General features: G+C 47.3%; 1 protein-coding gene across 1 annotated transcript; it reads right to left on the bottom strand.

The window, feature by feature from the left end:
* Positions 1 to 438: 438 nt before the first annotated feature.
* LOC144119346 (uncharacterized) lies at positions 439 to 15,017 on the bottom strand. Its single transcript, XM_077651989.1, has 6 exons — positions 14,914 to 15,017; positions 12,159 to 12,342; positions 8,650 to 8,719; positions 2,837 to 2,976; positions 1,491 to 1,553; positions 439 to 599 (listed from the first exon to the last, which is right to left on the bottom strand). The coding sequence occupies exons 1-6, from the start codon at positions 14,914 to 14,916 to the stop codon at positions 448 to 450; spliced, it is 612 nt and encodes a 203-aa protein (XP_077508115.1). The 5' UTR covers positions 14,917 to 15,017; the 3' UTR covers positions 439 to 447.
* Positions 15,018 to 16,403: the final 1,386 nt, after the last annotated feature.

Genomic DNA, 16,403 nt, shown 5'->3' on the forward strand with positions numbered 1-16,403 from the left:
TTACCGGTCGCACAAGTTCCTGGTTTCGCGAAAGGAATTTCTCCCTGACCACTCCGAGCGAAGGCCATACAGTCTCCTTGTTTGCTGCGGCCGGCTTCCCCGAAAAAGTCGGACGAATGTAAGGCTAAGAAAATCGGGCGCATCCAAACAAATTCCCTTTCCCGTGACGGCATAGCGATCTAACATTGAGCATTATTAGCTATGTTTGAAATATGTTTTTAACAATGAGTATTACGGTTATAGTGTGTTTTAGAACACGAAAATTCATTGCAACATGGGAATGCATGCCTTGGCTGCCTTGCCAAGAAAAGTGGTCGTAAGGTGTAGTGGAGCAGCTCCATGGGCGAATAACGCAGCTCGCCGAGAATTTAAGGGTCAAAATGGCATTGAACACGTAACCACAACGAACAGCTCCAATGACCAGTCCCTACTACCTGAAAAGGGAGCCTATCCTTTAATCCGACGCTTGATTTTGCTGATCAGAGCCGCGTCCTTGGGGCTGTGCCTGACGGCCGTTCGGCGCTTGGCCGAACTGTCCACGGCCTTGTCGACCACCGTCACCTGGGGGGCATCCATGTTGGAGAGGTCGACGTCGGCCACTGCGAGAAATGCAGCCACGATGAAGAGCGAGATCCGACCGGTGCCTAAGGCAGACAAGACGGCTAGCGCCTCGTGCCCAATTCTGTAGCACCAACCACGAAATACGACACTGAAGGGCTAAATAACTGGCGCTAAACACAAGGATTGGACACATCTGACCAGTTGTATCTTGGTGTGGTCGCATAGCTTCAGCACGGATGTGGCAGCAGAAACAAGACCCTAATATAGAAGACCCATTAAACGCTCACCGACCATCCCCTCCTCTCGTTTAACAAATCCCGGCAAGTATGCAGCCCCACGACTGCAGCGATATACCAGCTGCAGGCCGAGAGTCAGGATGAGAGATGAGAGGAGGAATTTCTCTGGGATAGAGGGGCGGCGTGCGAGGAGGGGCAGGGCTAATTCATTTAAGACGCGAACGGCTTTGTGCTGCAGCCAGCGTAACCTAAGTGGGGATGGTACTGGCGACAACGGCACAAGGAGCAACACCAGCCAGTGTGCGGCTTTGCCAGAACAAAGTCTCGGCTTACTCGGTGAAACAGATGATGGATGGATGATCTTACAAATTGGTGAGTGCAAATTTTATTCTTATCTGAAAACCATTGTGTGCTTATATATGCAAGAAGTTGTCTCCTCGAAAGAGACTCTTCTTGGAGAATACCCTAATCCTGGTTCCTGTCTTTTTGGCTATTTCACTCGACTGAGTTAAGTTCTATGAAGGTAGCCAAGGCAGCAAGCTGCACACGTGCTTCGTACTGCTCAGTTTTAGGAGCCTATTCAGCTCTCTTCCACTGACGTCCTTCATTCCAGCGCCACTCGGCGCCTTTACTGCTCAGAGTAACAGGAAGTCAACACCTAATCTTGCGCCTCTGAACCTGCACGCCTCTTACCGTTGTCGTGCTCCATGGGGAACTCGTGGCGCCTCTTGTGGCTCGAGTGATGTTTCCTCGTGACTGCGAAAGAAGTTGAAGAAAGGAAGATTGAATTTCGGAACACGTTTTACATTAAACAATGCTTTTGGAGAGCCTATCCTATTCTGGTATTTTTGAGCAAGGTCGGCGGCGAAGGCATGCGCGCTTTCGGAATTCGAACATCCGACATGGATATTATATGCGGTAAGCTATACGCCTCTAAATAAAAAAGCAGAATACCATTAATAGTTAAAAAGGTAATTATTAAGTATTACTTAACCAGCTTCTTATCTAGCACGTCTTATATTGAAACCGCTATGCCTAAAAAGCGCTATTCTCAAAAAGTCTATATTAAAAAATTGCAGAAAATCATAGGTGAAACAGCTTGTATGGTACCGAAAACCCCCAGGAAATTTTATATATATGCTCGACCTGGGCACCTGAGTAGAGAGATTTGGTTTGGTTTGGTTTAATGGCACCTAGGAAGCTAAGGCATCATGCGCCAGCCACAAGGTATAGGAAGACTTAGTGCAGAATTTTAGAGAAATGTGAAAAAATTATCGGTGGTGTATACGGCCTAAAACGCTCGTTTTACTATCCAGTGATGCCAAAAGAGAGACATTTCAAGAATGTACACGAGTAAAAGCTTCAAAAAAAAGTCGGTTAACCTCTGGAGCCATCCTTGCCTGCACAAGGATATCGAGGCTTCAAACCAATCTAATAACGACCTCAGCCTTGTTCTCAGGAAGCCTGAGTAGAGAGAATCAAAACGATTATTCCGGGATAATAGTGCAGTTCTGCAACACAGGCTGGGTTTGAAGTGATGTCGGGCATGCAAAAAAGATTTATTTTTGAGCCATTTCATCGCAGCACCGAAAATGTGTTCAACATATTGGACACATACACCTCATATACAATATTAACATATAAACCTGCATGAGCGACTTGCCCGTAGTTCCCATCATTTCAGAGAGCGCTTTCACGTCCTAGTACGTTGGTTATCTTCAACAATACGGACGATGACCTCCAGCGGAGATGCTCATAAAACAAAATGATTAAGCAATGAGTCATTAACTGTGAGCAGGCTCGTAGCAAAAACGCTGCACAGAAAGTGTCCTTTCAATCCGCTAATTTTCTCATGGTGACTTTCACAAAGGTGCAACACCTGAAGACGAGAACTTCGGCCCACCAACGAAGTTCTACGCCGTGCGCTTATTTGTGGGTTCTTGAGCAGGAAAACTTCTCTTCCATCAAAATCGAAACCTATATGTCTTCGAAAATGCTGAACAGTTGCCGCGGAGAGGCATACAAAGCTTTGAACTCACGCCTGGGCACGACCACGGTGACTATGAGGAGCATGGCGAGGAGGACAAGAAACAGCGTGCCGCACACGATCAGCACTGTGAGGATGCTGTCGGTGTTCAAGAGACCCCCACGACGCGGTGCCTGGGCGGCCTGGATCACGCTGCGATGGTTAAAAAAAGAGGCCATTTTCACATAGCATCCAGTCACCACTAAAGGGCCCTTTGTCATTTTTATTGAGGACTATTTATCTCGTTTCATTATTTTCAATTATTCTCTTTATTAAGATCGACACTAATACTATGGGAAGAAAGGAAAACGTAAGACGAAATCAGTAAACATGGATAAGACATAAAAATGATTAACAGCTTGAGCGTAAATGACCGCGAGGATCACTTTATAGCTGATACGCATGCAAAACACTGAGTGGCGCTTCTTTAGGTCCTACCGACTTCCGCAAGAAGCCGCAGTGGTCTACGGAGGCTTCGCTTTGGCTACTACTACTTCACACTTAACAAGGCCGCCTGCTTTGTCCCTGCAAACACCCGCGAATAAATAATAAAATCTTCGCATGATGAACAAACTTCTGGCTTCCTCGATCGGTATTGCTGAAGCCCTCTGTCGAATTCAAGAAAAGTACTTTTCTCGCAAATGGTACGCTGACGTTGCTCATTAAATCAAGGCATGTCATGACAGGCGAAACCGGGGAAACACCGTCAACAACATCGGCATTAATTATGCAGGCCAATTTGACAACCAACGAGACATTTCTTGGCAGATCATCAGAAACCCTCTTGGCAGATCGGCATGGACCTATTTGACCTGTTTGCCAACTCGGCGTCCGGAAACAAGTTAATTCTGGCGTGATCATTGCGATTATTGCGGAGGGTATTGCGTTAGCAAGTCGGCTCAAATTTCATACGCGCATTGACTCGTGGCGCCCCGTGTGTTTAGTCACGCAAAATAGCAGGTAGATTAAAGTTGATGAATGCGATTTCCTAAGAACGACGCGAGAGTCTCGCATTTTAACACGCAGAGACGAAGGCTGCTTTTATGCCGGAGTAGTTTAATGCAGCCACAAGTGAATCTGATCTATTTGCACAGGCTAGGGCTCAAATCCTGCTCTGGGCCATAAGCATGGCAAGCTCCTTATTACTCCTCCTCTACGCTCCGTTGGACGTACTACTGCGGACATAAGTTTCCGGGACGAGAGTTCTAGGAAAAACGTTTATTGCAGCTCCATTCCGGTATATCCAGTGGCCTGATATTGTGAAGAGAGGAAGGAGCAGTTAGGCGTTTAATGCCTTCATAGTATATCAGGTGACTGGGCTACGAGGTGGAGCTACGATAAACGTTTTTGTTAGAACGCGCGTCCTGGAAACTTTCGTTTCAGGGCACATGGTAACTAGCGCTAAAGACAAGGACAGAAGAGAAATAGTCTTCACGAACGCTACAAAACGCGCTGCCCAGACAAGTCCTGCTCACACACGGTGATTGACAGAGTGCACCAGCAGGCACATCGCATGACGAAGGCAGGTTCCTCTAGACAGCTCATGACATCCGTTGCTGAAGGCCCGTTAAAAACGATAAACGCTGCGAAACAGGCAACGACGACTAAGCTACACGCTCATGAGCGGGCTATATGCGTGGCGCTGCCCTATATCTCTACCAGCTGTCAGAATACCTTAAGAAGGTGGGGCAAGAAGGCAGGGTCGAAGTTGAGCTTACTACACCAGATAAACTCGGCAAACTGTGCAAGGCTGATAATGTGGCCTCAAAACAAAAACAGCATTGCCCGATAAAAACATCAAACGCCGTATGTGGCTTGCAAGACCAATGTCTACGGAACTACCTTGTCATGCGGAAATTGCTAAATTGGTCAAACTGGCCTTTGTATCAATGTTCGGCTAATGGAGCACAGGCTGGCTGTAGAGGCACTGTCAGGTTCGGGACACTTGGCGGCACACTGCACATGTTGTGGAGATAAGTGTGCTCCGATGTATAATCAGAAACGGGTCGTTTTTTCAAGTTCAGATCAGAAGGAACGTGAAATACTGGAAGCCTTCCTCATTTACCTGGAAAAACAGTCGTACGTAAGCAATCCATCCTTATTTTTTTCATCGAAAGAATTACATTTTCTAAACCTGAAGGTGCCGTTGTACATGCGCTTTTGGGGTGTGATGTTTTGTACATGTTTTACCTATGTATTGAATGTGTCGATCTGGAATAAAACCAGTTGATGTCTAGCGTTCGTGGTGTCCGTCTTCTGTCCTTGTCTTTAGCGCTAGTTACCATGTGCCCTGAATCTAAAGATCACCAAGCAGCCTAGCTTTCCGCTTTAAAACCTTTTGTCCCCAGTAGTACATGGGACGCTGGAGATTCGTTCACATAACTGTTCTAATCCTGATGGATTAAAAATGGCAACCGGCTGTACCTGACCAGGTACACCAAAGCAAACGCCCTGACGAACTGAACTGCTGATGGGGTCGCAAAGTATTTCATAGAAAACGTTCTCCTGCCCCACGATGGCCCTCAAGGTCGTCTTCACAGACAGGGGAACAGTGTTTAAAGCGGACCTTGTGGACTTTAACATTCTTGGACACAAATTTTCAATATTAGAAAACTGTAAATTACTGATATTGAAATATTGAAGATAATGGCCCATTCTCGCGATATGTAGCAAAATTTTTCTTTTAGGTGTTTTTATCGCTCGCATCGAGAAGTTAAGACTGCCACAGAAAACCAATGGGGAACGCTTTTCACGAAAGCAAGAACTTCAATAGAAAAAAATTCGAGCCTGGCGACGGGCCTGCGGATAACTGATGCTTGTTGTGAACTCTTAGAATATATGAAAAAATTGCGCTCATAAACTCTTTCTCGTTCAAAAATGTTTTTTACACAATTGTTCGGTACGTGACAGCAAAACATCCCACCGGACGACAACCGCTTATGATCCATCAGTCAATGGCCCAAATGAACGCTTGAACAAAGCTATTGCCGGCATGCTTGCCCTCTACGTGGGCTCTGAGAACAAGATCTAGGACATCGTCCTGCCCTACAACCCCGCTGTGCGTACCCGACACAGATGGCGCCCTTGAAGCTCATCCACGACAGCAAAATTACGACATTCGACGCTGTACTACGGAACCTATAGCCGACGAAGGCAACCTCGACTTCGACGTGCAGGCGTGTCCCGACAGCGGTCAAGGTTAAAGACCAACAGTGCACCGACCCCCGACGCTACAATTTACGCCAACGAGAAATGTAATATACAATCCAGTAAACCGTGTGCCGGTGTGAATGGGAACTCTCGGCCGCAGTGTCAGCAACCAACCTTTGCGGCCTTACAAGACTGTCGACGACTGCACCACTGACAAGCTCAGAATAGCATACTGCTAAGTTGTTCCACACGGTGCGACGGCACTGCCGCGGCGCCACGCTCACCCAGATGCTGTGCATGCGGTAACGTAGGCTACAGCTTGTATTCAGTGGGGCTTTTTCTCTACCTCCATCTTTCTTTGTAAGATTCGAGTGAACGGTACTTAAGAGAGGCTAATGCCCTGAAACGTTTTGTTTCTTCCTCGTGGCCTGCACAGAGCCTTATCAAGTTCCTTGCCTCGCAAGAAGCCCCACATTTTACCCGAAAATGTTGTAACCGATCACAACGCTTTGTGCGACGTCGGAGATTGTTGTCGGTGTTTCCGGCGCCCTAAGTTCTTTGTCACCTCTAAACTGAGAGCAGCTGAGAGCGGAGACGATTCTGGCTGTCAGCGACAGCCTAATGCGTTTGCTGCAATCTATCGCCGCCGAGCTCAGATTAAGGGTGCAGAAGGGTTTCCATGATAAAAGTGTGCCAGTCTGACGCGAGCCTGCATGTCTCTCTTCTGAACTGTTGCCACCATCACCAATTGTTATTCCAAAGTAACCTGGATAATACACGAAACCTCCCATTTTAACTACGCAGCCATGCATGCAGTGTGCGCTTTCAAACTCATGAACACCACAACGGCACAGGATATACACTCATGAAAGGACGAATCACTGCGCTGACTAAAAACTGACGTTTATTCACCGCACCTTCATGTGGTTTCACATAGTAATGAGAAAATATTTCGTAAAAGAGTTGGCGTACGTAAGTGTAGTTCTTGCGACTCTTCCTCAGTTGGCAAGCTTGTGCTTGCGTGTGAACTAAAAAAATGGTGCCATGGTGCCCAGAAATGCACGGAAAAAAGCTGTAAGTCGTCAGTATAACCTGCTTTATTCGACTCTTCTGCCTTCTAGCAGCTTTATATTGGACGAACCAATCATTTAAACCGTAGGTTCAGGAGTACTTTAAGAAAGCTAACAATGCTAATTCCGGACACTTAGTTCCCCATTGTCGCGACTGCTACTTGCGTTTCGATGTTTGAAAAGTGCTAAGCTACAACTGAAAATAAAGACCAACTAACTGCATAGATGATCAAGGTCCTAAGGAGACAGATATCAAGAAACTCGCTCAGAGTTGCCTGAGAGCTCAATGCGTTTATATCTGAGAAAAAGGAAATCGTTTCTCTATAATTTGTTTTTTTGCTTACTTGAAGGTTGTTCATTGCGTAAAGATTGTCATGGTCGGTTCTTACGTGACTTTCTTGATTTTTTTTGTGGGGCGGGGAGGGGATCAGCTCGCGCGTACTTATACCGGTCGCATTCCAAATGAACGCCTTAATTTCTTGCGTATGTGTGTGCGCCGCTGCACTGCTCTACCACAATCAAAAAGAACTTACTCAACAGTTCATACTGCAGGCCGACAAACCGCGCCTGGTTTCTAAGCCGCCTTCATCACAACGCCACAGATAATTACCGAAAGCGCAGTCTCCTCGGTCTACATAACACACACGCGTTCGGTACGAATCTCACGGACAACGGCGCGGTAGCAGACTTACAGGGAGAGGACACCTGAACCGTACTGTGAATTAAGTGATTATGAAAGGGGTTAATGGGCAAGATTTTTTAAAAAGATGATGTTTAAGCTTCCTCTCGACGAGTTTTGTGGCTTAAGCAATATAGCCTAAGCGTACACAAACGCTATCTTACAAATGATTTCCTCTATATTAAACCGCAGCGGCATCGCCGCCAAACGTTGCAACCCTAAACTCCGCGGTAGCCTGATTACCACCAAACATACTGACCTTTCGGGCTTGAGCCATACGGGACATGGGAGCAGGGTACAAGTATTCTCGGCTATGAGACAGCTCTGGACGTGTGATGAACGCGGCCTTGCGCGATGGCGCACTTGTTTGACGGTAGTGTGGCACAACTATGACAGCGGCTTTTTTTTTTACTCTGAGGGAGCGCGAAAAGACCATTTCTTTTTCGTCTTGGCGATCACATGTTACAGGCTTGGCACACTCCTACAGTTCTGCAAGTTGCCAATTCAAGCTTTTGTTGCTAAGCACACGAAGCTCCGTCAACAAGGTTACCGTGAGTGTCTGGCTGGCCAGTGTCGCCACTCATGGTAGAGACACCGTCCTCATTTAGGGGTCGGTGTTATACATTGCTCAGCCGCGACAACATTCCGAATGACGGAATTTTCGGCTTTTCGGCACACTAGACCATCTAATTCTGCTGCCAGACGTCCAAGTCTTATTTCAGGTTGAAATTCAGAACCTCTGCATCCATGGCAGAACTGTGGGAAATGTCTGTCACCTAGAATGGCACCCTCTGTTTGAATACTGGGTGCTCTAACTCTAAGCAATGGTGCAGGTGTCGAAGCACCTTAGATTTCAGGACGCATTCACCCTTTTTTCTCGGTTCGAAACAAGGCGGCTGAGGCATGCGCACGGACGTGTGTACTCACTATCGCCTCGGACTGGGGGGACCCTGCATGCCGTACATGTAGTTGGCGTAGCCCGGATCATAGCCCAATGCTGCAACGAAGAGGAGCACAAACGCTGTAAAAAGGTATTGCCACACGTGGAACGGAAAGGATCGTGCTCAGCACGATTGCATTCTTTTGAGGTGCTGATTCATATTCGATATGCCGCCATTAAAGGCGCCTGTAATTCCTTCGTGTCCAACATCGATAAAGACATTGAATATTTCAAACCTGTATGGTACTGTGATGAAAATATTGAAGGTAAAGATCCATTCTTTTCATGTGCAGAAAATCTTTCTTTTACAGTTTTTCTAAGCTAAGACTGCCATAAAAAATCAGTAAGGAACGCTTTTGACGATAGCAAGAACTTGATAGCAAAAACGTGCAAGCCTGCCGACGGCAGTACTGCAGTTATATTCATTGTTAGAGGGAAATCCTACAATATATTAAAGCATCGCGTTCATAAACCACTTCCGGTAGCAGAAACTTTTGTCCAGAATAGTGTGGTGTGTCGGCACATATAATTCTCAGAAAAGTGCAGGAGCGAACGACGACGCGACAAGTACCTGTGCGGGGGGCTGGGCGCCAGATGACCCCGAGTGGGACTTCATAAACGATACCCGCCTCTCACACTGCAAAATGGCTACGGTTACGTTGTAATTACCAATTAGAAGCCACCTGAGTGTCAAGTACCGTACTGTACGCTTGCAAATAAAGGCTCCACATTTGCAAAAAACTTCGGGCCACCCGGGGCCCGAACCCGAGACCACCACCTGTTTGGAGTGGCTGCCATAGCAGTTAAGCTAAGCTCGACGGCTATCACTGGTCACAGCGAAGCCCAGTCGCTATAAAAACGAAAAACGGCACCTTTATTCTACATAGAAACCTACTGTATATCTGGAGGTAATCAGCAAAATACCCTGAACTAACGACTAAGTGCTTTGTTAAGAGCGCAGAGACGGTCTGTGGGCTGAGCATCCCCTTCGATGGCGCAGGTACTGCACACTAATCTCTCTAGCGCCTTGAACTCCGGACATTTCTTGTATAGCTCCAAAGGTCTGTTGATCTGAGCTGGCGGGCTTGCAGACGGCGCCACCCGGTCGGTCATTACGCCACCAGGTCTAACGAAAGGGATTCGATATCCCATCGAGTTAACTGCGCTTATACGCTGCCATAATCCTCACGTGCCTTAATGTTTCAACTGCAGGAAAATGCCCTCCGCCACTCATCTCCTGTTAAGCCCCTCCTGTGCCAGCCGTGCCCAACCCGCCCACAAACTTCTAAATCTCTCACCCAATTGATTCTCTCGCCTACTACGTTGCTTGCTTTCCCTCGCAATCCAGTCTGTGAGCCCATGCTAAGCGCAGTTATCGGCTCTCGAAATCACATATCCTGCTCATGCCCATTCCTCATTTTTTATCTCGGCTACGACATCATCAACTCGCGTTCGTACCTCTAGCCCACTCTGCTCTCTTGCCGTCTTCGTCACAGCTATCATCAGTCTGGCTATGCCCACTCAAGGACAATGGCGCCTTCACAAATTTCTTTATTTACCCGTTCCTGTGACAGCTGAGGCCACCTGATCCTCACAAGCTTTTAAGGCAGTAAGCTGGGCCAGTTGGTGTTCAGATAGAGAGGACATAGCACTAGCGCTAAAGAACAGGGACGAAGGGAGAGAAGATAGCACAAACGCTGGACCATCAACTGACTTTATTCTCCTAAAAATACGCATTTATATAGGCAACAATCATGTGCGGAAAAAGTATCGACAACCAAATCGCATGCGAGATGGCACCTTCCAACAAGAATTTCACTTCTTTGGCAGAAAGATAAACATTCGATTTGCTCGCACGATTGGCTTTCCACGTGTATAAGAAAGGCTTCCAATATCCCTCGCTCTTTCTGGTCCGCATTTACAGAATTTACACGTGTCTGCTTGTAAAAGGGGCTTTGAGCATGCAGTCTCATCCGCCCACCTAACTTTCTGCCATCCTGCTACGCTTGGCTTCTCTTGGAATCCAGTCCGTTGCCTTAAGGACTGGTGGTTATCTTTAGTTCGCATTACATTATGTGGTCATGTCCATTTATGCTTCTTGATTTCGGCTAGAATGTCATTAGCCTTCCTTTGTTCTGTGACCCACTCTGCTTCCTTCACTGTTTCTTAATGTTACGCCTATAATTTTTCTTTCCATAGCTCGCTGCATGTCCTAAATTTAAGTTGCACCTTTTTTTTGGCTTCAGCGTTTCTGCCCAAAGGCGAGCAGCTGTTCTATACTGTTCTCTTGAGGAACATTGGTAAACTGTCATTCATGATCTGAGAGTACCTGCCAAATGCGCTCCATAACATTCTTATTCTTCTAGTATTTTCACTCCAGTGGTCCGGATCTGCGGTGACTGTAGAGATCTGTGCAGAATTTCGCGGCTATTTTAACCATCGCATCCAAGGTGGTAATCACATTGCCCTCCTTGTCGCTTAGTGTGCACGTTTAGGCTATCTCTTTTCTTTAGAGTTTCCTCGATCCTCTTCATATTCTACTTCACTATGTCGTTTATCTTACACTTACTGATAGCCTTTGACAGTTTTGCCAGCTTTATCCTCTTGGGTTAGGGCTTTCGTGCTTCAACGTTTCTTAATCTTTGGACTCTTGAGAGAGATGGTCGGTATCCTGTATAGTTACTCTCCCCCTACTTCCATTCCACACTCCGTAGGGATGTTTCTTCAGGTCGTCAATTTCCTGATTATTACTATGATCATCCTCAGTTAAAGCGAAAAAAATTCAGGGGCACTTGTTGACCTAAAGTGTGGTGAGGCGAAAGCCTTTAGCGCGGTGTTGCTGCTTGTGCCACTGATGTGTGGTTAAGATGTTGATTAAGTACACAACTGTTCGTGAATCGCAAATGCCGGAGACACTGGAGGGCGTTTGGGAGACATCCGTCTCATTCGACGCCTTTCTGCAAACACTCTCCAGCGGACAAGGAGAACTACATATGCGCTGGCAGAATGTAACGTAGTCGTTAGCACGCTCGGCTGCGGAACGGAAGGATAGTGGTTCGAATCCCATTGTGCACAAAGACTTTTTTCTTAGAGCGGAAGAGCGTAACGGACGGACGGGCAGGGTCGCGAGCAGGAGCGAGTAAAGGCTTTCACCTTAATATCTGTTCTACAGATAAGTGCTGAATTCCTTTACATTCTCTCTTACCGCTAAGTCGTTGATGTGCTTCTTCTTTCTTTCCTTCGTTCCCTGTTTGAATTTTGGCTAAATCGAGACTTCATCCTTATATGGTCGTACATCTTCCTTGGCAGGCACCTCTATACCCGCACATGGCAGAATGCGCGCACAGCGCACACTTCCGGGGTGCACGCACATTATGAAGTCTATTAACTTTTCAGTCTAGGCTGACACATAATATAACATTCCAAAAAGTTTTTCCGACATCAGGAGTTCAATGGTGGCGGCGAAACGTAAAGATATAAAGGCGGGCACACGTACGAGACATGGCGGGGTTCGAGGGCACGCCCATGATCGTTTGTCCGTACGGGTCGCCAGCGTACGGCTGCGTGCCGTACATGGGCTGCGTCTGCTGGGCCGCATACGCAGGGTCCACGTAGCCCGCTGGGTACATGGCCCCCGGTTGGGCGTACGCATCCTGCTGTCCGTACTGTACGGGCACCGCCTGCGAAAGGCAGTGTATGCCACTACACAAGACGGTGCTAAACAGGCGGGTTTACTATGCACCTCAGCGCCAAAAATATGGCAGGCAACCGCTTTATCAGCAACACCGCGTTGACCATGAATGCAAGGTAGTTAGGTTTGCAGCAACAGAACGAAATTCTTAAAAAAGAATAGGCGATAGCACTTAGTCATATGCTCACTAATATCTAGTTAGTGTCTAATGCTGTTCTTGAGATTTTCTTGCCCAAACTCAAACTGGAACCGGTTCCATTGACTTTATATGGTATGCATGTGCCATCACCTTCTGTGTTTCGAGTATCTTCCATTGAACTAACATATGAAATTATACTAATCCGACACAATAATCTATCTTTATCCATTATCTTAGGCTGGCCTACTTGCAAAATTTTGGAGTTCCTTAAGAATTCCTGGCGGTGGGCGAACATCTAAATTTTCGGTGTGCTCAGATTTTCTTCTTTGGCGGTGAATAGGGCGGATGACGTCACTACCCTCGCAATCACATTCATAGATCGCGGGGAGTCCGCACACCCTTACTGGCGCAGTTGCGCAGCGCTCCAGCGATGCGTCATTGTCCGGGAGGGCGGCGGTTTCAAACATGTACAACGCCGGGGCTTGCGAGGCCCAGGTTGCTCTACCCGAGCAACCCGTAAGGCTCACGCGCAGCGCCACTGTGGCCAGGTGGCAACCGCATTGAATTTGGTAATGGTGAGCAGTTTGCTCACGATCCGATGTGCACGTTTCTATCTCCCACGTTGGGCAGGTTGTGATTATGTAAGAAGGACACGTGGTCTATCTTAGCCAATCAGAGAATTTTGTGGAAAATTTCCCATTCTGTTGTGCTCTCTGATTGGCCAATTCGGGTCGCGCTATCCTGATGACGTCAACAGGGAATTTACCAGTCAGGGAATTTCGTACGGAGGTGCTGGAACTTGCATGACGGCAGCTTAAATACTATTTCATTAAAAAGAAATACAACATCTCGAAAAGAAGCATAGTGTGCGAACCACTACACTGCGGCCACAATGGGAGGATACAAACAAACGAAGCAGCTCGAATTACAGCCCTACACTGTTCGCAAAAATCTAATGTGCAGTACCGGGGACCCAGCACATACCTTATAGCCCGTGTCTATCTTGGCCGTATATCGCAGACGTACCACCTTCGTTGATCCGGAAATTTCGTCCTTACATCTCCTGCCTTTTCCCGCCTAACCCCATTCTATTTCCTCCTCTCCCGTTTCCTTGATTGTGCCAGCTTTATAAACCAGGTATGAGCAATTTACGCTCGATCGTTACGATGTGGTCAGCTTATTTCTTGTCTTCCAATACAGCCGGACAACAGGGGCTAAACTTTGTCCTTCGTGCATCCTAAAGTGACACGGAGGATTAAACTAAGTTTGCCTGTATCGACTTGCTGCCGCGTTCTGAGGACGCAAAGGCTACTATATCCTAGCATAAAGCTCTTAGAGGCAGAAAAAGAGAAAAAAAAGCATTGCGAACTCAAAGCCATTTTCACAAACTGGGATCACGTATTTCTTTTTACCTGCAAATTTGTGAGGCCAGATCATATTACTGTCCACTTTCAGCCGGCCATCACGGAGTTCCTATGCAATCGGCGTTGCACCAACGCCAGAAGTTTCAGTAACGTTGCGGTCAATGAAATTGAATTTTAGGCTTACTTCTACCATACGCGCAGGTCAGACGCGCTGAAATTTTGTAAACTCTACTACTGCTCTCACGCGCAACACCATTTCTCTTTAAAAACGATTCCGGCAAAATGAATTGTTGTCGACAAAGCAACACCACAGTGAGGCAATGCGCTGCTTCACGCTTCCGAAGGCGCGTTTCAGATGTGCGAACAACCTGCCAGAAAAATTCACCAATTCCTGCTGATTTACTAATCCGATGCGAACGATGGTGCGCCGGAAATCTGGCACCTATAACTTGTCGAAGACGGCTAGTGGAAGAAGTGGTGCGACCAAGCCGATGTATGCTTCTGTGGGGCAAGTTCGCAAAAATTATTCTTGCGAAACTGCACTAACTGTACGCAAGAGGAAACAATGCAAAATGGCAATAAGACGGGCCTTGCCTCTGTCTGGTAGTTTCAAACCCTCAGCGCCGTTGTGTCCAAGAATAATCAGTGCACATTTTTCCAATCTGCCACCGGTAATCAGGCCGAAGCTGGTAACGCGTTGGCCCATTCGTGTTCCGCTTATTCAAAGCATGCAGGTTTGGATCGGCCGGCGGGGACTCATGAACAGCTGCTTGACTACTCTCCACCTGCTACACTAGGCGCTAGCAGCAGAAAGGCCAGGGCGAACCCAGTATCCCAGCACACTCAGGCTATGCTCGAGCACAAGTAAGGCGCTCCTAGGCCAGCAGCAAGCTACAGCTTCATCCCAACAGAACCCGAGTCCGCCGGCACACCGCACGACCACGGAAGACAGCCCGTGGTTGACTTCTGAGGCAGCCAATGGATGTTCTGCTCGCGTCACTAGGCGCACTGCTCTATAGGAATGGTCTCGCTAGGGGGACGGAAGAAGGCGGCTCACCATCGGAACCCCGCGAGCTGTCCGCCAGCTCAGCCTCCGTCCTCCGTCGTCGCCTTCGGCCGCGGGCACGAGACCAAGAGCGACTGACGCCGACGCACGTGCAACGCTACTAGCGCTTCTTTGTCTTCTCTTTCCATCATCGCATTCTAACTAACGAATCAAATTAGAATTGAAATACTACAGGCTTATCTGTACTGAGTCTGGATTATCCTGCTCCTTTGGCAAGTAGATATCGTACGTTCTTTGCAGAAAGTCACTATAGGTACCGCGACGGTTTAGGAAGCGAGCTTGCAGTGGGGGTGGGGGGGGGGGGGGGGGGTGTCGCTGTGGTCGCCGTACTGCTTTGTCTCCAAGCAGAACCTACGTGACTTATTCCTCCGCCGTTGCTAGCCTCCTCTGGGTGATAAGAATCCCCTGACGACATGAGAAGTGGCTACACTTGGCAAATACGGTACCTTCTCGTTGCGGTTGTAATACGTTATTCGAGGCTATATACCACTCGCGCCTGAAAGCACATCGTTGGTTCCGTATTACCCTCGTGATCTGAGACCTGTATGCCTGTATTAGAGACGTGCAGAGTTATTTGGGCCCTGGTATCGTAGCCCAGGCTGCAATACATGGTCTAGTTTTACACGCAATTTTCTACCAATTTTCTACGAACCAGCCCAACTTTCTGCTCTTACCTGTATAAGGGACGTTGGCCCGGTTCATGAAAATTGGTGCCGGCGCGGTGCACCTGCTCACATGGTACACGCAGAATCAAATTAAATATGGATCGACCTTTGCTGAAGTGTATCTGTGTGGAGAGATGAAAAAAAGCACGGAAGACCGCAAAAGGGAAAGGCACTACGTAACCGTATGAGGCTTTACATGGACTGAAAAAAAAAAACACTTTTTTTATCCAGTTATGTTCCCTATTTATAGGAGCTCATGATTGTTTATGTTTTTTTATATTTTACATATCGCTGTCTTATGGACTACGATGACGTTATGGTTTTTAAGACCGCCTATGTATGCACGTAAAGGGCCTTCAGGGTACATGATTACGAAACAAAAACTCCCCTACGCACCAACGAGAACGCTATCCAGATGGCCTAACTATCTAGCACAGCCAGCGATCAAAACAGAGCCGGTGTGAGCCGTCCATGCCTTGGATAACCATGTGGCGTTATCGCATATCGACCACATGTCCTTTACAGGCAATATTTGCGAAAGGTTTACTTTCTTATCACACTCAAAACATTAGATCCAGTAAATATTAAGGAACAGTGGAGAAATTTCGCCTCATTTTACTCATAGAACTAACGAAATAATGTAAGCCACAAAAGGAAGCTTCATCGATCACCTCATGCTTTCGTCTACTTTCACATCTTCCATTTACAGAACATAAAACGACAGAAAACTGGAACGCACATGGGAAATAATGGTGAGAGCTTTGAAGGAAGCGCAGTTTTGGGGGTAACCAGCATTGCGTCTTCAGTTCAACTAAG

The sequence above is a fragment of the Amblyomma americanum genome, chromosome 2, assembly GCF_052857255.1.
Source record: "Amblyomma americanum isolate KBUSLIRL-KWMA chromosome 2, ASM5285725v1, whole genome shotgun sequence".
Classification (NCBI taxonomy): Eukaryota; Metazoa; Arthropoda; class Arachnida; order Ixodida; family Ixodidae; genus Amblyomma; species Amblyomma americanum.

Excerpts from the sequence above, each read along its gene's own strand:
- LOC144119346 (XM_077651989.1), bottom strand. Across the intron at positions 1,554-2,836 it reads CACCGTGGTCGTGCCCAGGC|TCACGAGGAAACATCACTCG; the intron begins GTGAGTTCAAAG and ends CTTCTTTCGCAG. Across the intron at positions 600-1,490 it reads CCCCATGGAGCACGACAACG|TGGCCGACGTCGACCTCTCC; the intron begins GTAAGAGGCGTG and ends CATTTCTCGCAG.